Here is a 22673-nt window from a genome sequence, read left to right as displayed (position 1 = left end):
CAACCTTTGTAACAAACTCTAGGCTTACACTGCACCTACAAAACACTTACTATAACAATAAACACCACTTTTTTTGTCTTTTAACAGGTGACAAAGGATATGGACAGGTTCCGTGGCTTATAACAGCAGTGTGTCACTCCCGGACAGAAGCAGAGCATAATTACAACAAGGCTCTGCATAAAAGCCGGGGGGGTCGTGGAGCACAACATCGGGCTGCTAAAAGCACGGTTTCTGTGCTTGGCGCAGCCTGGTGTGAACTGTACCCACCCTGGAAAGCTGCCCCAGTCATCATGGCATGCTGCGTCCTGCACAACCTGTGCATACACCATGGTGATACCTGGGACATTCCAGAGGAACAACAGCAGAGGGACGTCGAGTCAGGGATGAACTGATTGCAAACGTCTTTGCACGTTAGTATTTACATACTGTATGTTTACAATGTATGCATCATATATTTGGGCACATCATGTGTTTGTGTTAAAAACAAACCCGGGAGTCTTAAGTCTTAGCAAGCAAACTTTAATCTTTTGAGAAATGAAATTGCAGACATATTTGTGTAAGAGCTCTGCCTTTATGTGACGCTTTCCAAAAATACATCGCCAAACTGGGACAATTTAGTGCAGATTTGGTCAAGCATTGCTTATGCAGCCAGAAAAGCCAGAAAAATACAATCTAGCATCATCTAGTTGTCAACAAAACACGATTTAACATGCTGCTTCACAAATCCTAATAATGTAATTTATTTTTTAACAGGATGATAACATCCCTCTGCTGTGAATCTCTGCCACGCCTCTGGAATGTCACATCACAGACTACTGTACATTTGTGGATGATATTGCTTCTGGTTAAAGGAGGAATCTACCTTTATGTGCTTCCACCACCAAGATGATGTGAGAAAGTGACTATATAGTGGACCAAGGTCTAAAATGGCATTCAAACCTGCATAAACACCCTGGAAAGTTGTCAAAGCAATAAAATATGTTTTGCACTAAGTAAATTTGTCCCGGGAAGTTTTCTATAATAATACTATTTGAATCATGTAAACACCTAAATAATGCATACAATCCAGTATTTAGGAGTGCTTGACCCTGATTATGAGCTTGTCAATCAATGTGGTTTGATGTGCTTGGCAACCTGGACCTCCTTCCATCACCATCAAGTGTGTTAGAATAAGTATGCAACTGAGCAGAACAGATAATTGACAACCTGTTTGGCCAGTAAGTAGAAGTCTGCCTGTATACAATAGGGCTAAGATCAGACAGCACAGCACAATGAGAAAAAAACCTATAACACTACTCCAAATGAACAGAGGAGTTGTGTAGGACAATGGCAGCAAATCAACATGAGTGAAGTCTTTTAAAATAAAACCACAGCTTACTACCAAATGTCAAATGATTAAAAAAAAGAGCAAATAATTAAAAACCATGACAAACTAGTCATAAAGGAAAAAGCACATAATACATTCAAATACCAATATATGACAATGTGACTTTGAGAATGGGACAAAGGCAACCAGGCGGTCAAGTAGCAGTTTGTAGGGGAAACCGTGCATACCTTTGTACTAATTAATTATGGATACAATGGCAAAACATTGCTGAATTGCTTGATACATGTATTATAACATCTTTACCAACAATCCTTTATTCAGATATTGGATTTCTCTAAAGCCAAACTATATTGAAATTTAAAGCAGATCCCATATGGTCAATCGGTATTTTTTTTTACATTCATATTATTGTGTGATGACAGATTATAAAGTGCCAATAAGTATGAAGCTTGATATAAATTAGTTTGCACTGTTGCAACCAAACAATAAAGTACCAAAACAACAACTGCACCAATTCAAAGTATAAATAAAGCCATTTTGTGAATTAGTATATTGTAACATAAAAATGTAGCACTTACCAAAAAATGATCAAGCGCTAAAGTTTTAAATTGACATGTAATGGACTGTAGATGGGCACACAACAGGGACCAGGTGTGTGCTAATTAATTGCTATGACCTCACCATTGACAGCTTAACAGATCCTCCTGAATCGTGCAGCTGAAAATTATTCGCCTTAATTGGCCAATTCTGGACCGCCCTCTTTTGCTCATTTATCATTGCTGTAAGCCGGCAGGCGAGCGCAGTAGTACATGACCAGGTGTGCGCAAATGAATTGCTATCACCTTACCATTGACAACTTAACAGATCCCCTGGAATCGCTCAGCTGAAAATTAATTGCCTTAATTGGCAAATTCTCGACCCCATTGCTCATTTATCAATGCAGGGAAGCCAGCAGGCGAGTGCACCAGTACTCGGTCCCGAATCGTGGTAATACGCCTTGTTGAACTGAGTGAATTGTTGCGCCGCGAGCGTACACGCGTTTTATTGATAAATCATCCATTTATGGATGGGCCATTGTGTGGTGGTTGGTATGCCTTTGGCATGTGGTATGATGCTAAATAGTGATTCTACATCTGTTGCAACTAAAATTGTATTCAGAGGTACTGATAGATTGTACGTTTTAGTAGATCAATCTTGGAGATACGATGAGAGATTTGTTACAAGGGGATGTAAGTAGAAATCGACTAATAAGCTTGCGTTAGCTGAAAGTGAGTTGATTACCAAAATTATTGGGCGGCCTGTTGAATTGGTTATGCTCTTATTAACCTTGGGAAGTGCGTAAAATGTAGAAGTCATAGGGAATTTGATTACTAAATAGTCCTTGGTTTGTTCGTCAATAATGTTTCTCATGTAGGCTCCCTAAATGATGGAATGATATTCTTCTTCAAACTCCCTGGTTCTGGTGCTTGGTATGGCCATTTACCACTCTTTATTTTCTAAGATCTTAGCCCCCCTGGTGGTATTCCTGAGTGTGGCTCAGGGTGAATTTTATATACCAATAGCGGTAACCCCGAGTACCAAAAAAAAAATCCTATCTGCGCCTCGCGATCCAGCAGCGTCCTCCAGGAATCCCTGTCTGACTTTTGCATCGCAACCTCGATGTGATGCGTGAAGCATAGGTACGCTGGGGAGGCGTGGTCTGGCAGGAAATTTAAAAGCAGATTACATTGCTGGTGACAAAAATGAAGCTGCTTCACACCTGAGGTTTGCAAGAGGCAGAAAGTGGGAACCAGTGACCAAAGATGACATTTGGCTATTTCTGGGCTTAGTGATACTTCAGGGAGTGGTGGACAAACCCCTGCAGAAATGGTATTGGTATACCAAAAAAATATTTGCCAGTCCATTCTTTGGCACAGTCATGCCAAAGTACAGATTTACCCTGATCATGAAATATTAACACTTTGCAAACAATGAGGAATTTGATGTAACTAATCATCCTTCATCACAATTCAAGAAAATTGGGAAGCATCCCAAATAAATCCTAAAAATGTCCAACAGACATATGTGTCGGAAAGAGACATCAGCATAGATGAAAGTCTAATGGCCTACAAGGGGAGGCTCAGCTGGGTGCAATATATTACATCAAAGAGAGCATGATTTGGCGTGAAATTCTATATGCTGTGGGAATCAGGGCTATTGTTTCACAGCCGACAACTTTTATACTTCTCAACTTTATGAGTTTCTTCTGCAACACAAAACAAATGCGTATGGAACCGTTAGGACTAACTGGTGCAACATGCCATCAATGTTTGCAAAAAGGAAGCTGAAGACAGGAGATTTGGTTGCCTGGGAGAAAGGCAAAATGATGGCATGACAAGAAAGATGTGTGCCTAGTGTTGGTGTTCGAACTCGGGTTGTCCCTATATTCGACCCGAATATGGCTGTTCGAATTCGGGTAGACATGACCTGAAAAACACGGGATTCAACTGCAAAAATTTGGGAAAAAAAAGTTTAATAAAATACAAATTAATCTTAAATGAATTTAATTTGTGTGTGTTTTTATTTTAACTCCTTTTTTTTATTTTTTACAGGTTATCTGACAATGTGTTTGTTTTTTTTTACTCTTTTTTTTTATTTTTTACAGGTTATCCGGCAATGACATTATGAATCATAATGTCATTGTGGGATTCCCGGACCGTGGGAAATTTGCGGTTACAGCTAATTGTACCAGGGCAATAGAGGTTGAATGGAGATAGGTATCTCCATTCATCACCTCTACTGCTCTGTGATTGGCTGAGAAAAAGGAAACCCTGATGACAGCTCAAGCATCATCAGGATTTCCCTTTCCTCAGCCAATCAGGGAGCGGAGCAGTCAGTGGAGCTCTGCTATGCTGACAACTCTGCTCCCCTGATTACTCCCACAGTCCTAGAGGAGCTGTGACATGTATTACAGATACAGAACACATGTCCGAGCTGTGACATGTTTTGTATATGTAATACATGTCACATCTCCTCTAGGGCTGCGAGAGTGATCATAGTAAAGCTCTGCTGACTGCTCTGCTCCCTGATTTCTCAGCCAATCACAGAGCACTAAAGATGAATAGGCACAAGTCTCCCCATTCATGTCTAGTGCTGAATGGCTGAGAAACGTAAAACCTCAGCCAATCACAGAGCACTAGGGGTGAATGGAGAGGCTTGTCCTCATTTAACCGCTAGTGCCCTGCGATCCCTCACTGTCAGGAGGATTTCCAGGGCTGTGTTCATTGCAGCCCTGGAAATCATCCTGTCATTGGGATAACCTGTAAAAAAAAAAAAAAAAAAAGTTTAGTTACACAAACACACACACATTAATAAAATAATTTTACAATAAAGGCTCGTCCTATTTTTTACATATATTTTAACCCTTTCAGGGAATGAGTAAGGGGTTTTATGTACTCCTGTACTCATTCGCCAGGGTGGGGTGGTGGGGATCTGGGAGTCTCCTTATTAAAGGGGGCTTCCAGATTCCAAAGTCCTGCTAAAAATGTTTATAAAAGCCCCCATTGTTTTCAATGTAAGCTTTCATAAAACCTTAAAAACGCTTGAAAAAGCCTCCATTGAGTTCAATGGAAGCGTTTTCCCGCGTCTATCCACGTTTCCCACGGTTTCTTGCGTTTTCCAGCGTTTTAATTTTTTAAACGTTGCAAGCAACGTTTAAGATAACGCTCAAGAACGTGCCTGAAGGAAACATCCTGGTGTAGATTAGCCCATTGGAATGCATGGGGACTTCAATCATGGGCTTGAAAATCTTCAGGTTAAACGCCGGGGAAACAGTCCGTGTATACAGCTGCATACACACGTCCAATAACTATTGTTAGAAACGACCGTCGAACGACCGATGAACAACCGATTGGCCAAAAAAAAGTGACCAAGGACGCCGACGAACGAGGATTGTCATTGGAATTGAACGACCGCCACGGATCTGATTGGCCGACGATCTTTCACTATCGTGTGTACGGTCGTTCAGTGATTGTGCATGTTTCTGCGGTACACTTACACCTTTACATGTCCCCCCCTGCATCGTTCAAACGATTGTATCTAGCGTGTGGACAGTGTTGGTGGATTATATTTGAACGATCATATTGTTACAGCATGTACAGTATTGTGCACAATATGATTGTTCAAGTATAATTGTGCATAATCGTTGATCGGTCGTAATCGTTAGTTTTCTAACAATAATTATTTGAAGTGTGTACCTAGCTTTAGCATAATATTGATGTGACAGGTGCTCTTTAACATTCATGTGAAGTACAGGAGTATGTAATAGTGTTATGTATCTTTTTATGTATCCTTTTTTAATGCATCTTTTTATGTATCCTTTTATAATGTATCTTTTTACATCTGTTTGGAGGCTGTAGAAGCTCTACACAGTTTTGAAAAAAACCCAAATTTGTCCTTCAATTGACTTTAATGGTGTTTGACTTTGACATTCGACCACCCGAATATTTTTGCTCTATTCGAGCAAATAGCTGACGAATCGAATAGTGAGCTATTCGACCAACACTACTAATGAGTACAGTCCATAATGCCTCCACTGGGGTATGAACAAAAGGTAGGAAAGAAATCATGAAGCCACAAGTAGTGATAGACTACAATAACACCATGGGAGGTGTCGACAGAGCTGATCAAGCAATGACATTCTAGCCAGGAATGAGGAAACAGCAAAAGAAGTACTACCAAATGATCTTCAGGCAATATGTTGAGCAAAGCTTGTGGAATGCCTACATTCTCTCCATACAAAAGAGTGACAGGCCTGTGAGTCATTGCCCCTGATTCATCAAGCAGAATCGGATTATCGCTCGCGCATTCGTATTCGCGATCCGAAATCGTACGCCATCGCGCTATTCAGGAACTGAAAAAGATCGCGGCCGGAGCCGGGCATCTCCGGCAGCTTTACACTGGCGAGCCTGCATTAAAAGTCACTGTTCCCCTAAAAAATCATTCTTTCTAATGGCACACACATTACCCATAGCCCTAAAAAAAAATGTTTGCGCTGTTGCGCGCTAAATAATTGCTATGATCGCACCATTGAACTTAACAGATCCTCCTTAATCGCGCAGCTGAAATCTAATCGCCTTAATTGGAAAGATTTGCGCCCCCTATTGCTCATTATTATGAAGGCAGGAATCTGGCTGGCAGTGAGGAGGCGAGTGTACGAGTACACTCGAGTCCGGACCGCGGTAAACCGCGATCGCTGGCCGCGCATATTTTCGCGCTTCCAGCGAGCGCGGATTTTATTGATGAATCAGGGGCATTGTGACTTCATTTGGAAAGTTTCCGAATCTATTGTCATGAACCACCAAACACCATAAATGGCTGTGAATGGACCTGGACGTCATGCTGTTGCAGTTATCAACCCGGAATGCCTGACTGGTCATCACTTCACAGAGTACATCCCACCAACCGGTGTGTGTTTTTTTGCTCAAAGAGAGATGACAGTAGAAGAAAGATTCAAAAGGAAACCAGGTTCTACTGTCCTGATTTTGACGTCGGACTTTGTGTCACAGACATCTTGCTTCAAATTTGGCCACCAGTATTTACGGTACTTCAAGTATTTACGGTATTTCAAAGGTTTTGTGTTGCCCATGGTGACCAGCAACCTTAGAAGCATGACCCCATTAAAGGACCAAAGGGCGCTGGCTCTTTTAAACAAATGATTTCCCAGGGGGAATCTGGTCCAGCCTCACTGGAGCCATGATTCAATCAGGGTCGATAATAAAGATGGGTTCTGTTTCTGGGTCCTCTTTTTCAAAGGAGCGAGAAAGGTCATCCGCCTTAATATTGTTGGAACCTGGACGATACATGAGTATAAAGTCAAACCTGAAAAAGAAGAGTGCCCACCGGGCTTGATGAGGATTCAAGTGTTGTGCTGTTTGTAAGTACTATAAGTTCTTGTGATCAGTGTAGGTGGTTACAGGATGTCGAGCTCCCTCTAGTAAGTGGCGCCATTACGCAAAGGCGAGTTTGACTGCAACAAGATTGCAGTCTCCGATAGAGTAGTTCTTCTCTGCAGGAGAGAACTTCTTAGAAAAGGAAACCACAGCTTACCTGCCACATTTTCCTGGAAAGGAACTGCGCCCACTCCATCAGAGAAGGCGTCCACCTCTAAAACGAAGGGCTGAGAGGTGTCAGGGCGAACAAGGGCAGGAGCCAGTGCAAAGGCCTTCTTCAAAAGGTGAAAGGCTTGGATCGCCTCCGGTGACCAGACTTTACAGTTACTACCCTTCTTGGTCATTGCTGTAATTGGGGCAATCAGTGTGGAGTAGTCTTTAATAAATTGCCAGTAGTAATTAGCAAAGCCAAGGAACCTCTGGACAGGTTTTAGCCCAAGTGGTTTTGGGCCAGTTTAGCACAGACAAAAGTTTGTCGTATCTATGCACAATCCCTTCGCAGACACAATGGGCCTGATTTAATAAAGCTCTCCAAGGCTGGGGAGAATACACTTTAACCAGTGAAGCTAGGTGATCAAGCAAACCTGGAATGGATTTCTTCAATGTCATTTGCTATTTGCAACCAAATGCTTTGAATCCTGGACCAGATCCATCCCAGGTTTGTTGGATCACCCAGCTTCACTGGTGAAAGTGTATTCTCTCCAGCCTTGGAGAGCTTTAATAAATCAGGGACACTGTATGCCAAAAATGGAACTTTCAAGTTCAAACTGGCATTTCTCTAGCTTGGTGTACAGTCTGTTCTCACTAAGCCGTTGCAGAATCAACTTGACATGGTCGCAGTGGGTAGGTAGATCCTTTGAGTAGACCAAGATGTCGTCTAGGTAGACAACCTTACAGACATAAAGTAGGTCCTGGAAAATGTCGTTAACAAATTTCTGGAACACCACTGGCACATTACAGAGCCTGAATAGCATTACCAAGTTTTCCTAATGGCCATCCTGGGTGTTGAAGCCAGTCTTCCATTCGTCCCCTTCACAAATGCAGATTAGGTTGTAGGCACCGCGCAAGTCTAACTTGGTAAAGACTGACCCCCCTTGAAGTTGGTCAAACAGCTTAGAGATTAGGAGCAGCATATACTTTTTCTTAATTGTGATCTTGTTCAGACCTCTATAATCAATGCAAGGACACAGGGAACCATCCTTTTGCATGAAGAAGAACCCAGCTCTCGCTGGGGGATGATGATTTGCAGATAAAGCCCCTCTCCAAATTCTCCTGAATATAATCAGACATGGCCTTAGTTTCAGGAATGGAGAGAGGGTACACTCTACTCCCAGGAGAAGAGCAAGGGACTAGGTCAATGGCGCAGTTGTATGGACAGTGCGGTGGTAACGTCTCAGCCTGTTTTTTTTCTGAAAACGTCAGCAAATCACCAGTATGGTCTTGGCAAGCTAGGCTGAGGTGAAGCAGCAGCAGAAAAGATTTGCGGGACGGGAAGTAGCCTGAGAAGACTCCTCGAAGCAAGTGGCACTCCCCGAGAGTATGTCTCCGGTGCTCCATTCAATGACGGGGCATGTCTGCGCAACCATGGCAACCCCAACAAAACTAGATACTCAGTGTGCAGAGCCCCAGGTTTCATAGAGATTGGCACGTGGCATGCTGGATGCAGTTCAGTAGAGCAGTGCCATTACCCACGGAGACCACCAAAGACTTGGATAGGGGCCCCATAGGGATGTTATGATCAGAGACCAGTTGTTGGCTGATGAAATTTCCAGCAGCGCCGGAGTCCAAAAGGGCTTGTGTCTAGAAATGGTGTCTGTCAGATAGGATCCAGACAGGAAAAGTTATTTTGGATGGTGGAGAGGTAATAGGTTTGCCTAGGAAACCCTCTCCCCATTTCCTTGGGCACTGGCATTTGGGGCCTTGAATGGACAATTGAGCTTGTAGTGGCCCTTCCCAGCACAGTACAGATAGAGGTCCTGATGCCTCCAGGTCCACTCTTCAGGAGTAAGTAGAGCACTGTCCACTTGCAAAGGCTCAACTGTAGGGAGAGGGGGTCTTTGGAAAGTTGTAGCCAATGTAATGGGAGGCCAGACTTACTGGGTTTCCCGAGCCTGCTCCTGGAAGCGAATATCAATTCGGACGCAGAGAAACACCAGTTCATTAGGAGTAGGGGGGAGGGCACGGCCAGCAAGCTCGTCTTTAATATGGCCTGTGAGCCCTTGTCAGAAAACTGCCACCAGGGCATCATTTTTTCAATTCAATTCAGACGCCAAGGTTCGGAATTGCACCGCATATTGGCCTACAGAGAGGGAGGCTTGACGTAGGCCCACAATTTTCAAGGCTGCAGAAGAGGGCCGGCCAGGTTCATCCAAGGCATAAGAAAAAGGAAAATAAAGTATGGCCCTACCTGGATAGTTATTAAGGGTATTCTGCCAACCCCCTAAGGAATCAAATATCAAAAAAGGAGAGCAAAGACAGGGTTTTTTTGGCATATAATAATCAAATATATTTTGCTCAAAGTTCAGTAGATAAAGTGATGACAACAGTCAATTCTTTAAACACAATCGTGAAGGTGTGTAATCAAATCACAATCTTAGTGAGGCAGTCCCAGATGTTTTAATAATAGGGATATGCCTTGCTTTCTAGACAATTAATGTCTGACTAAATAGTTGCAACAGGTATACATGCTCCAAAGACTCTACCCTGACGCGTTTCGCCATTGAGCTTCATCAGGGGGTCAGATAGAGACAGTCAGAGCAACTGTGTAACAAAACATATTAATGTACAGTATTACCAATCAATCAGAAAATAACAAAGATAATATGACAAATATAAGGAATAGAGTAATATATAGAAGACACATGATTGGGTCCAAGATGATAAAGATCATAGACATATGCTACAATGTGATATTCAATGTGTAGAGTCATGATGAAATGACATTATAGTTCATGATCACATAACAAGCTTTAAAGATAATAAAGATCATCCTGAGCATATGTAAAAACATAATATCAACGTATACAGTCATAATGAAATGATTTATAGTTCATGATCATATAACAAGCTTTAAGTATAATAAAGATGTATGAGATTGACTGGTGTTTTTGGGATAATGATAATTTTCAGTTACTACACATTTCATGTATGTGTGTGTGTCTGTGTATCACATCAGTGTATATTACTGTGTAACTTCTTTAAGCAAACAATGTATATGTATGTCTTTATATATCTCCTTTAAGATATACTCAAACTTACTACTTAATTGAAGAGAACGCGGATCTCCTGTCAATGGAAAGATTACGATATTGCTGAAAGATAGGTTTACAGAAGCCGTCAGCTATAACTTGCTTTATGACATAGAAGTAAGACGGTTCCATGGTGGATAGTACTGAAATTGGGTCCATGTTAATATTGTCCAAGAATAAGGGCAATTAATAATTAGGAAAATAACAAATAATAGACACTCTTTTACTACTCCTCACTATATGAATGTGTTTATATGTTGAGCCACCTCTATATGGTATAGCGATCCGGAATCGCGCGCGATCGCGCTATTCAACAACCGGAAAAGCTCGCGCACGGAGCCGCGCTTATCTGACAGCTTTTTACTGGCGATCACGCGCGTATTATCGCGCTTCCAGCGATCGCGGATTTCAATGATGAATCAGGGGCAGTGTGTTGGTAGGAAGGACCTAAAATCAGGGGCATATTAGAATTAGAGAAAAGATTTGAAGCTTACTGCTTTGTTTAAGCCCGGTGGGTAGGTTGCTTTGAGATTGATAATCCACTTGGTTTCTAACTGTAGAAGTTTTTTATCGAGGTCGCCTCCTCTAGAACTAGGGAGTATGTGTTCAAGACCAAAACAATTTAGAACTTTTGAATTGTACTCGTGTTTAGTGCCTACATGATGGCATAGAGGTGTAATAATTTTGCCCACTTCTATGGAATGTATATGTTCGTAGATCCTCTTTTTGAGTGGTCGTATTGTTTTTGCAATATAGAGGGAGCCGCAGATGCAGGTGATCATGTAAATTATGCCTTTTGTGTTGCAGTCAATATAGGTATTAGGTCGATGGTTATTACCATTTGGTAGAGTGATTGTGCATGATTCATGGATCCACATGCATTGACTGCAGTGTCCACATTTAAAGGTGCCTTTAGTAATTGGGATATCAGTAGGATCAGCTTGAGGGTTTGGTTGGTAATGACTAGAGATTAGATGATCTGTGAGAGTTTTTGAATTTCTATATGTAATTTGGGGTTTGTTACTAAGAAATTTGCTGACTTTGGGGTCAGCTAAAAGAATATGCCAATTCTGGGCAAGAGTATTGGTTATTAGTTTGTGGTCTTGATTGTATGTGTTGATTAATCTCACTGTGTTTGGAGTCTTGGTATGTTGTTTTTTTAAAAGAAGATCTTTTCTTTCATAGTTTAAGGATCTCTTATAAAATCTTTTGAGTAGGGTTTTAGAGTAGCCTCTGAGCAATAACCTTTCTTGTAGTAATTTCGCTTCCTGCTTAAAGTTTGATTCATTACTACAGTTTTCTTTTTACCCTCAGGTATTGGCTGAAATGTATGCTTTCAATCAAAGGTTTGGAGTGTGCATGTAAGATTGTATTCCTCGCCGTTGGTTTTCCAAAAAGTGTTGTTGTAACTGTGTTGTTACTGTCAATACTGATAAAGCGGTCTAGGAATGGTAATTGAGTTTTGCTGAAGTCCAGGGTAAATTTTAAGTTGAATTCATTTGATTGTATGAATTCAAAAAATTCTAGAAGTAGGGATTCTGAGCCTATCCAAAACATTAACACATCGTCAATGTAGCGTTTCCAAGTTGAGATAAATTTGATATATTTATTCATATGGGGGGCTGAGAATAGATATTTTTCCCATTCTCCCAGATACAAATCGGCGTATGATGGTGCACATTTCGTACCCATTGCAACGCCCTGTTTTTGAGGTAGATCTTCCCATCGAAGGTAAACGTGTTTTTATTGAGTATGAAGGTCAGTAGGGTTTAACAAAATCATTCTGGGGTTTCGCTTAGGGATATTCTCTTTTAGGGCACTCTGCCATGGTATGTATCCCCAATGAGTGTGGTATACTGTTATAAAGGCACTCTACATCAATCGTTACTATCAGAGTATCCTTGGGAACTGTCAGGTTTTGTGTAAGTTGTAGTACATCAATTTTATCCTGAAGATATGAGGGTAACTTTGTGACTAGAGGGCGGATGTATGTATCTATTAGTTCGCTGGCATTCGCCGTTAGGGATCCAATACCAGAAATGATTGGACGTCCTGATGGACATACTGCATTTTTATGAATTTTGGGTAGTGCATAGAAGGTGGGTATTGTAAGGTTTTTTATGGAGAGGTATTCCTTTGTTTTTATGTCTAGTGTGTTATTGGAATAACCTTATTATTATTATTTATTATTAATATTATTATTAAACAGGATTTATATGGCGCCAACATATTACGCAGCGCTGTACATTAAATAGGGATTGCAAATGACAGACTAATACAGACAGTGATACAGGAGGAGAGGACCCTGCCCCGATGAGCTTACAATCTAGTAGGTGGGAGAATTTCACACACAATAGGATGGGAGATATGTAGTGGTGGGAAGTAGTGGTGGTTTCAAATGACAGAAGAAGACGGGTAGGCAAGTTTGAAAAAATGGGTTTTGAGCGCTCTTTTAAATGAGCAGAAAGTAGGAGCAAGCTGAATAGGACGAGGAAGACCATTCCACAGAGTTGGGGCAGCTCTAGAGAAGTCTTGTACCTGTGCGTGTGATGAGGTTATGAGTGAGGAAGTCATTAGCAGGTCATTGGAGGAGCGGAGAGAGCGGCAGGGGGAGTATTTTTTAACCATGTCAGAAATGTAAGTGGGACAATAACTGTGTAGGGATTTGAAGGCAAAGCACAGAAGCTTAAATTTGATTCTAAGGTGAAATGGAAGCCAATGGAGAGAACTACAAAGAGATGCAGCGGAATAGGAGCGGAGGGAAGGATGGATGAGTCTGGCTGCAGCATTCATGATAGATTGTAGAGGAGAGAGTCGGGTTAGTGGAATACCGGCGAGAAGGATGTTACATTAGTCCAGACGGGAGATGATAAGAGCATGTACAAGGAGTTTGGTGGTCTCGGGACAGGTAGGGGTGGATTTTGGAGATGTTGCGTAGGTGAAAGTGACAGGACCTGGAAATGTTCTGAATATGGGAGGTAAATGAGAGGGCCAAGTCAGAGGTGACACCAAGACACCGTGCCTGAGGGTAGGGCCGAATAACAGTGTTGTTAACAGTTAGATATATGTCGGGGGGATTTGGAATTTGAGGGGGGGTGATGATGAGTTCTGTTTTATCCAGGTTGAGTTTCAGGAATCGGTCAGACATCCATGCATGATGAGATGGCTGACAGGCAGCATGAGACCTTATCCAGGACTGAGGGAGACAGGTCAGGGGTGGACAGATAGATTTGAGTGTCATCAGCATACAGATGGTACTGTAAGCCGAAGGAGGATATGAGATCACCGAGAGAGGAGGTGTACAGAGAAAAGAGTCCAAGGACTGACCCTTGGGGAACACCAACAGGGGGAAGATTGGGTGAGGAGGAGTTACCATTGAAAGAAACTTGAAAGGAGCCATCAGACAGATAGGAAGCAAACCAAGAGAGAGCAGTGTCACTGATACCAATGGAGTGCATGATTTGTATTAGAAGGAGGTGATCAACAGTGTCAAAAGCAGAGGAAAGATCAAGGAGAAGGAGCAGGGAAAAGTTGCCTTGAGACTTAGCTCTGATGAGGTCATTGGCCACTTTAATAAGGGCTGTTTCAGTGGAGTGGGCCGTTCTAAAACCAGACTGGAGGGGGTCAAGGAGAGAGTTGGTGCTCAGGTAATGGGTGAGTCTTATGTAGACAAGGCGTTCAAGAAGTTTTCCCAGATAATGGCTTGATTATCCTGTTTGTGTCTTGATAAAAGATTTAGGGGGTACAGTACCATTCTTTGTTGTTTAAAATATCTAAACAAATTTTATGATAGTGGTTTTGGTCTAAAATAACTATATTACCCCCTTTATCCGAGGGTTTAATAATTATATGCTTTTGTGATTTCAGATGATTGAGTGCTTTTTGTTGTGCTTTTGTGAAATTGCCAGTGGGGAGTAACCTATGTGGATTGCTTTTAAGAATCTGTGCGGTGGTTGTATTGACAAAAGTTTGTATATGGGGATTAGTGGTTAGAGGTGGATAAAAAGATGATTTAGGTTTTTTTGCTATGAGTGCTGTAGGGTCTTTATCTGTCAAGTATAGGGTATCATCATGTGGTAATGTTTCTGTTCTATTCATTCATTTTCCATCAATAATAGGTGGAGATTCCTCAGAATTTTAAAATCTTGTGTATCTAGATTTTTGTAGAGTTGTGGTGTAAAGGGTGTTTCCTTGTCCAAGGGTTTGTCAAATATGACCTTCAGTGTTAAATTTCTAGCAAATAGATTAAGGTCTTTAATGATTTTAAATTTGTCATTTTTTTGCAAAGGGCAGAATGATAGGCCCTTTTGCAGGACTTCAATTTCTAGTTCTGATCATTCAAATGATGACAAGTTTATGATTTCCTTGTTTCCTGTTGTGGATTGATTTTTATGAAGAACTTGTCCAGAGAATTTGTTTTTGGTATTGGAGATGGAAGGTGTTGTTGAAGCGACCCTAAAAAAGAATGCTGTACTTTGGGGATGGCACCAGTGTTTTAGGTGGGTTTGCATGGTGTATCAAGAGTGATTGTTGGGTTCAATGAAGGCTGTTGTGGTGTAGTTGAAGTATTGGGTGAGGATACTTGAAAGGAGATGTGTGATGTTTTGATCGTTGGTTGTTTGGTTTGATTATTGGGGGAAATGTGTGCTGGGGATGAGTTTGGTATACTGCAAGATTTTGAGGAATTGGTATTAATTTGTAAATTTTCTATGTTTGGGAATGAAGAAATAGGGGGATGAGTGGAATAAGTGGATTATCATAAGCAGCAACTACATATATACACCCCCCCCCGTGGGGCATGTTCCTAACTCTGGGTACGTGAGTAACAATACTATTTTATATCCATATATGCTTCTTTGTTTAAACATTAGCATTTTATGCCTCCTTTATTACTGTCTGAATTAATTACTTTGAATCAATCACTCTGAACATACCTAGAGGTATTTTTTGACTTTAGTCATACTTACTAATTACTTACAAATCATTGTTTAATATTATATGTCCCAAGTATGCCTGTATATCATGCTACAACTTTATTTAATTTATGATGCATTTATTTAGATTTATTATCTGAAAATGTTTTTTTTGTTATGCCACCTATTACATTTCTATACACGACAGACCGATAAGCACGCACCACTATCTATCCCTGAGGAAGCCCTTCGTGGCGAAACGTGTCGGATCACTGCGTGCCACGGCAAAGCCTTTTGAACAATTTTATGGTTATAAAAAAATCCAAAATCCAAAAACTATATAGTATGTATAACTACTCTGCGCTGTGAAATAGTAACAGGACAGAGACGAAAAAAATATATGTTTATGTGTATTTGATGACTTATGTATTGAATAATCAATCAATACACTTCACTTTTTGCATGAAAAACCTATGAGCCTCAAACCTCTTTCTTTCCTCTCTATTCATTTATAAATAATAGACTCTTGACATAAAGATTAACCCCGTAACAGACCTGTATTACTGGTCTGTGCAATGATAAATAATACTGAGGGGCTGGGGGAATAAAATCAAAATAAAAGGTAATCATATGTAAATAAATATTCATGCTCATAGACGAGCTTATGGATAAGACTTGAAAGCTTGGCCCTGATTTAATAAAGTTTTCCAAGGCTGGAGAGAATACGCTTTCATCTGTGAAGCTGGTTAATCCAGAAAACCTGGAATAGATTTATTGCTAACAAATAGCTAAGTCATTAGCTATTTGTTAGCAAATGTTTTCAATCCTGGACGAGATCCATTCCAGGTTTGCTGGATCACCCAGCTTCACTGATGAAAGTGTATTCTCTCCAGCCCTGGAGAACTTTAATAAATCAGGGCCTATATCTTTGAAATTGTCCAAAGTAATCAATCGAATAAAGACCAATCAGAACAGGTTTCAATAGAAATCCTACCCTTGGGGACTGTCAGTGGTAAACGTGCAGTCAAACCGGGAAAAAAGCCGGATGGTGTAGAGCATATGTCAAAGCAAGACATAGGGTAAACTACTTGGTTTATAAAGAGACACGGGGAAGCCTCTCCTTTAACAATGCCTCTCCATCAACAATCAACTAATCCTTAGAAGTGCTATGGATTACCAAGGGACGTCCGGGACCCCCGCTAGACCCGAAAGGGACAGGCATCAAAGAGGAGGGGCGGGGCAGGAGAAGAGGGGTGGAAAAGCTAATAAGAGTAAATTGGGGAGGTATGTATAGAGTAGGGGGTGACAAACTCAAATACACAGTAGGCCAAAATTAAAAACTTAGACAAAGTCGCGGGCCAAACTTGAAACTGAAATAGCACCGCTACTACAATTACCTGCATCTATAAAAAAAGTCCAATGTGGGGCCACGCATAGGCAGAGAGGCCCCTGGTCTATAGACATGAGTGATACCGGGAATTGTAGGATGGGTGCTATTTCAGTGCAGCGGCGGGCCAGCTGCAATTCATATTTAGGATTCGTTTAGGGGCCAAAAAAAGGACATTGCAGGCCTGAGTTTGACACCCCTGGTATAGAGGGTGTGTGTGTATGGGCTCCATAATAAAATGATCAAAATACATCAAGCGCAGATTGTAAACAACATAGTTAACAAGATACTATCATCATCCAATAGCCACCTCACAGGTAAATTATGTAGATACATAAAAAGAAAAGGACAAGGTTTCTGACAACATAAGTCTAAATTCCCAAGGTTGCTTATTGATCAAAAGAGACAGACATAAAATTCTTATGTTTTAAGAAAGTAATCCTACAGAAGCAAAATAACTTTTTTTATCTAGTAGTTCTTTATCAGCAATCTCAATTAACAAGTCTGGTTAAGTATACGTCCATACGTCAAAGTGTGCAAACACCCATTTTGATCATTCTAATATGGAGCCTATACACAGAGGAAGTCCACAACTTTCATCTGAAGAGACTCTTGTTTTTGAATCCGCTCTCGCAGGTCCTGCATTGAATGAGGTAATGGAATATCAACGGGGTCAATGGTCTGAACAAACTGTCACAGTACCAGCAAGGCAAGATAGTGGACCCACTGTGTCACCAGCTCAGTTGGTAGAGATGTGCACAGATTCTAAGCAACTGCCTGGTTTTTACCAGGGCCTCTAGAGGTGAGAGTGCGGGCAGCTGCCAGGTTGTGGCCCCCATACACGCAGAGGCAGGTGACTGCTGATGGCAGAAACAGGACGTGGTACCCGAACGAGAAGAAGAGAGAAGTCAGGCAAGCCAGAGGTCAGGGTAGGCAGCCATTAGGATTAGTCAAGGTCAAGTCAGAGGTCAGGGCAGGCAGTCATAAGAAGTAGTCAAGGTCAAGCCAAGGTCGATACACAAGGAATCAGGAACAAGAGAAACCAACAACAGGAACCTGGAAGCAGAGCCAAAGGAACTCCTTGTTCAGGCAACTTCCTGTTGCCATTCACTTCCTTTTAAGGGCTGGTCATGTGATGTATAGGGCCATGTGACCTGCTGCATCCTATCCTACCACCAGAGGGGATCCTGGAGACTAGAGGTGGGTGATGTTCACATCTCCACCAGCAGGGGGAGCGCGTCTGTGAAACACTCCTCTGAGGTAGTGGGGCAGCTGACTGGGAGTCACATGACCTAGACTAGGAAGTAAGCTGAGGAGGGTGGGTGACACTGAAGTAGGCACAGATCCCCTGGTTTGCAGGGATATGTGACACCAGGGCTCAAATTTGTTGATCTGTTTTTTACATTTCTTTTCTTATCTTTTGCTAACTTGTTTAGATTTGTATTTGTGGAGGTGTTGTTAGATTTAACTCTCATGTGGGAGGAGGGGGATGATTTTCGGTCAAGAGTTGATAAAGATCTTTAAGGACTCTGAAGTGCTGGGTATTAAAATGTATGTTTGGTTATAGTGTTGAGGGATGTGAACTCATCAGGAGATGTATCATACAAAGTTTTTAATGTCAAATTTTTAGCAAATAGACTCATGACTTTAATGATTTTGAATTTGTCAAGCATATTATGTGGGCAAAACAAAAGGTCTAGTTTTAATAGGTCTTCTTCAGTCTCGGATAGTGTGTAAGATTGATTATTTCAAGGTTTCCTGATTCTTCAGTTCAGTTTTATCACCAAGGGGTCCAGAGAGTTTTTCGTTTGGGTCGGTGGGAACGTTTGTGGGTGTAGCGATCCTAAAATGTTTCTGAGTTTTAGGGATTGTGCATATGATGAAGAGGGGTTCTTCTTGTATTTTGGATGGTAACAAATAACATACAGGCAGGATGTGGGTTCATCCCTGTTTGCTCATTGCAGTTGTTGTGAAGAAGTGTTGAGTTTGTGTTATTTAAGGTGATAATCTATGCAAGTGAGTTTTTTTATGAACATGAGATACAAATATTTTCATATGAAGAAAAAACATTTAAGTTTAACACTAGCAATATCATAATATATATTTAACTGATTGTTTTACAAGTGATCAATTAGACTGCTGTATTCCCAGTTTATTACATTATAACAAGTAAGTAATATTATACACAATTTTCCTCCCCCTCCTCTTTGTCTTTGAATTTATATAACAATAAAAAAAGTACACAGACATTATTTGTGCATATATATATTTATTAAGAGTATGTGTGTGTATAATATATATATATATATATATATATATATATATATATATATTATGTGTGTATATATATATATATAAATATATATATATATACACATATATATACACACACACATACACACACACATCAAACAAATACACTAAATGTATCTATCATATATAACTGTGAATGTATTATCTTTGAAGTAACACTCACAATCTTCACAACAATTATACACATAATGTTTTAATAATATAAATCTATTACAGATCAATAACTCACAAATATATCAACTATTACCATTACTTCTATACTTACCCACCTAAAAGCTAAGGGTGTACTAAAACCTTAACTTACCTATATCAATATGATTATTTGATAATTTTATTGTATATGATAATGCTTATTGGCCTGTTCCTATTATTATGTGATTTCATATCTTATGTTTTAAATTCCTAGTTATGTATGGTCTATTTTGCTTTACAGTATTATTTTATTGATTGTACTCTATTATTGTTTTTCTCTAACCACTAGAGCGTATACCTTCATTTTATACCCCTGAAGAAGCCCTAGTAGGTGAAACGTGTCGGGTAGCAAGACATTTTGCTGATTATCTACGCTTTATTTACACTATACACTATTACTGTTACCTAGAACAAGCAATCTATGTTTAGTTCAGCAGTTTCCAACCCATGATTATACATTGGGAGATAAATATACATATCTACACTTTAATGTATAATATCGCTTGTAAACATCCTTTTGAAACATAACAATTGAAAATCAGCCTTGAAGCTCCTCTCTCTTCTTTTTTCCTTGATGCCTATATAGGTTTGACTTTTTACCATGTGGAAAAAGAGAACAAGAGATGGCCATGTAAAAAGAGAAGGCCATGTAGAAAAAAAACTAGTATCCCTTTTCAATGTTGTATGAAATATGTGCATATGTTTAGAAAGAAATCTAGTAATACCTTATAAATAGGAAATGTGTATAGGGTAGTAAAAATGCCAATGTAGCAAAATGTTTCATAACTCCTTTATGTGTACAATACAGGATAAAAAAAAAACAAAGGGGTTGTAAATTTCCCAGTTGAGGACAAGGATTTTGTATTTTTGCTTCACAAACGGTGATCAATCCCAGCATGCCTGGGAATGGTATTGCTTTTATTGGGAAGTTATAATATCCCCACAGCAAATAATTTTAGACATTCTGCAGTAATTTTTGCTTCAAAAAACCTAACCAAACCATGGTTTTTCTCCTTTTTTAGATGTCTGCTAGACAATGTTCCAACCAAAAATGGATTTTATTCAAGAGTAAGATCTGCTCTGTTATTCAGAATAAAGATTAATTGTATACTAATATGTTTTGTGTTTGCACCTCTATGATGTTTGAATAAAGTTCTAAAGTAATAAACTGTATTCTGATATAAATGGTATGAAATCAGTATTTTTGAAATATTTATACTTTAAATATTATTAGTATATTTATACTTTATAATATACAAGGTACATACAAGGATAGACTATTGCCAAAACCAGTTTTGTATTCTGTTTTTCAGGCTAATTTTGAATGGAAGCTAGTGTAAAATAGTTCCAGAAGCTTTCTTGTCACCAGCCAACTACTCTTCTCCAAATGCCTAAAATCAGTAAGGTCACCCAGCGAGAGCACAGCAACCAGCATGTCACAGAATCGGTTGCAGACTTATTGGCCCATGAGGATCCAATAGATCACAAGGCAAGTGCTTTAAATGTTCCTGGAGACCAGTGCAGAGGAAAACATCTAGAAAATGTGGAACTTGAAGACAGACCAGCATGGAACAACAAATTACAGTACATCTTAGCACAAATTGGATATTCTGTTGGTCTGGGCAATGTTTGGCGATTTCCTTATCTGTGTCAGAAAAATGGAGGAGGTAATTTTTTTTTACATAAACCTAAATACTAATACTAAAAAATAAATATTTTATAAGTGTCTAATCATCTTTCTGCTCTCTCTATCACTTCTATCACTTTTTATTATAATGACTACCAGCTCCCAAAATAGCAGGACAGTGGTGACCCTGTACTTTTTTCAATCCAATGCAACTCTTACTTTTTCCGAACAACTTGCCCTGTTACAGAAAAAAATATAAATCTAGTAGGAGGATCAACCGGTACTAAAACTTTGTTACAAGAAGGGTGCAGTAGAACAAATACTACTGTAGTTATCATTGACCACGTCATTTGTTATTTTTTTATTTTATTTTTTGTTTTGCCTTTAGTTAAGCTCCAACATTTGGCCTGATTTATTAAAGTTCTTCAAGGCTGGGGAAGGTAAACTTTCATCAGTAAAGCTGGGTGATCCAGCAGACCTGGAATGGATTTCTTCAAAGTAATTTGCTATTTGTTAGTAAATGTTTTGAATCTTGGACCAGATCCATTCCAGGTTTGTTGGATCACCCAGCTTCACTGAAGAAAGTGTATCCTATCCAGCTCTGGATGGCTTTAATAAATCAGGCCCACTACATCTTCATTTGATTATAAAGTTGAAGCACCTTTGGCAGCAAATACAGCCTTGAGTCTTTTAGGGTATGATGCAAAAAGCTTTGCACACCCAAATTGGGTGATATTCTGCCATTCTGGGTCAATGTCATGTAGGAAGGTGAACCTTTGGCCTGAGCACAGTGGAACAGGTTTCATTGAAGATAGCTCTGTGCTTTGCTCTCCCTCAACCCTGAGCAGTCTCCCACTCCCTGATGCTGAAAACCTTACAGTGTTGGGATGGTATTGGGCAAGGTGATGAGCTGTGTCTGTTTTTTTCTAGACATAACGTTTTGGGAAAAAAAAGCTCAACCAGTTCAATCTTGGGTTCCTCTCCAACACCCGGGAATTCTCCAGCATCCTTATTTAGATACTTTTGCTACACTGCCAATGTTTCCGCAACTACCTCCAGGGATCTGTGACTTGTAGAAGTGGTTGGCTTTGAGGGTCTCCTGTGGACTGCTCTCTTTTGCCTCCTCATTCATGCCTATTTTGCATAATTGCTTAACTTTGTGACACATCTCTTCATTCTGTACTTAGTCTACAGTTGTTTTTACTATACTTAGTGAATACCTAAAGCTCCATTACATGCCCATCTTGTGGGGACCTCTCTGGATTTACTGGGAACTGCCTAGTGTCCATATTTCACTCCCTATACAACTATGGATACATTTTTAGATAAATCACTCTCCATTAATACCTGCAAACCTCACTAAGCAAAAAAAAGAAAAATTGAATCAGAAATCTGGCTTATCACTAGTGTTGGTTGAATAGCTCACTATTTGATTCAACAGCTATTCGCTTGAATAGACCTTTATTGTTCGGGTGATCAAAAGTCGAATTCGAACACTATTAAAGTCAATAGGGTAAAAATTTGGGATATTGTTCTGGACTGTGTAGAGCTACTACAGCCTACAAATACATTTAAAAAGACATATCAAGACTCCCACACCTCTGCACAACACTGTACAAGTCAAGAAAAAAATCAGGAAGGCTTTGTTATGTTGCTGGCAAGGCCATTTAATGGGGCAGTCAAGGGAACATGCCATATTTTATACAGGCCTCCAGGAAGAGGCAGAAAGGGCCCTG

The 22673-nt window shown here is 40.2% G+C and overlaps 1 protein-coding gene across 9 annotated transcripts in view; it reads left to right on the top strand.

Annotated features, from left to right (window-relative positions):
• Positions 1-22673, top strand: part of SLC6A17 (solute carrier family 6 member 17) — a 350014-nt gene that overhangs the window by 46026 nt on the left and 281315 nt on the right. For 5 of the 9 annotated variants that reach the window (XM_072423282.1, XM_072423301.1, XM_072423291.1 and 2 more), the window contains one exon: positions 20624-20977. In XM_072423282.1, coding sequence (XP_072279383.1) covers positions 20698-20977 — 280 coding nt within the window. In that variant the 5' untranslated portion in view covers positions 20624-20697. Of the gene's footprint in view, positions 1-87; positions 411-753; positions 998-20623; positions 20978-22673 lie in introns of those variants that run through there. The other 4 variants (XR_011922348.1, XR_011922346.1, XR_011922347.1 and 1 more) reach the window with 1 other exon arrangement.

Source organism: Pyxicephalus adspersus, chromosome 1, assembly GCF_032062135.1.
Source record: "Pyxicephalus adspersus chromosome 1, UCB_Pads_2.0, whole genome shotgun sequence".
Classification (NCBI taxonomy): domain Eukaryota; kingdom Metazoa; phylum Chordata; class Amphibia; order Anura; family Pyxicephalidae; genus Pyxicephalus; species Pyxicephalus adspersus.
The sequence above is the reverse complement of the archived record's forward strand: the minus strand, read 5'-3'. Positions and strand labels throughout refer to the sequence as shown.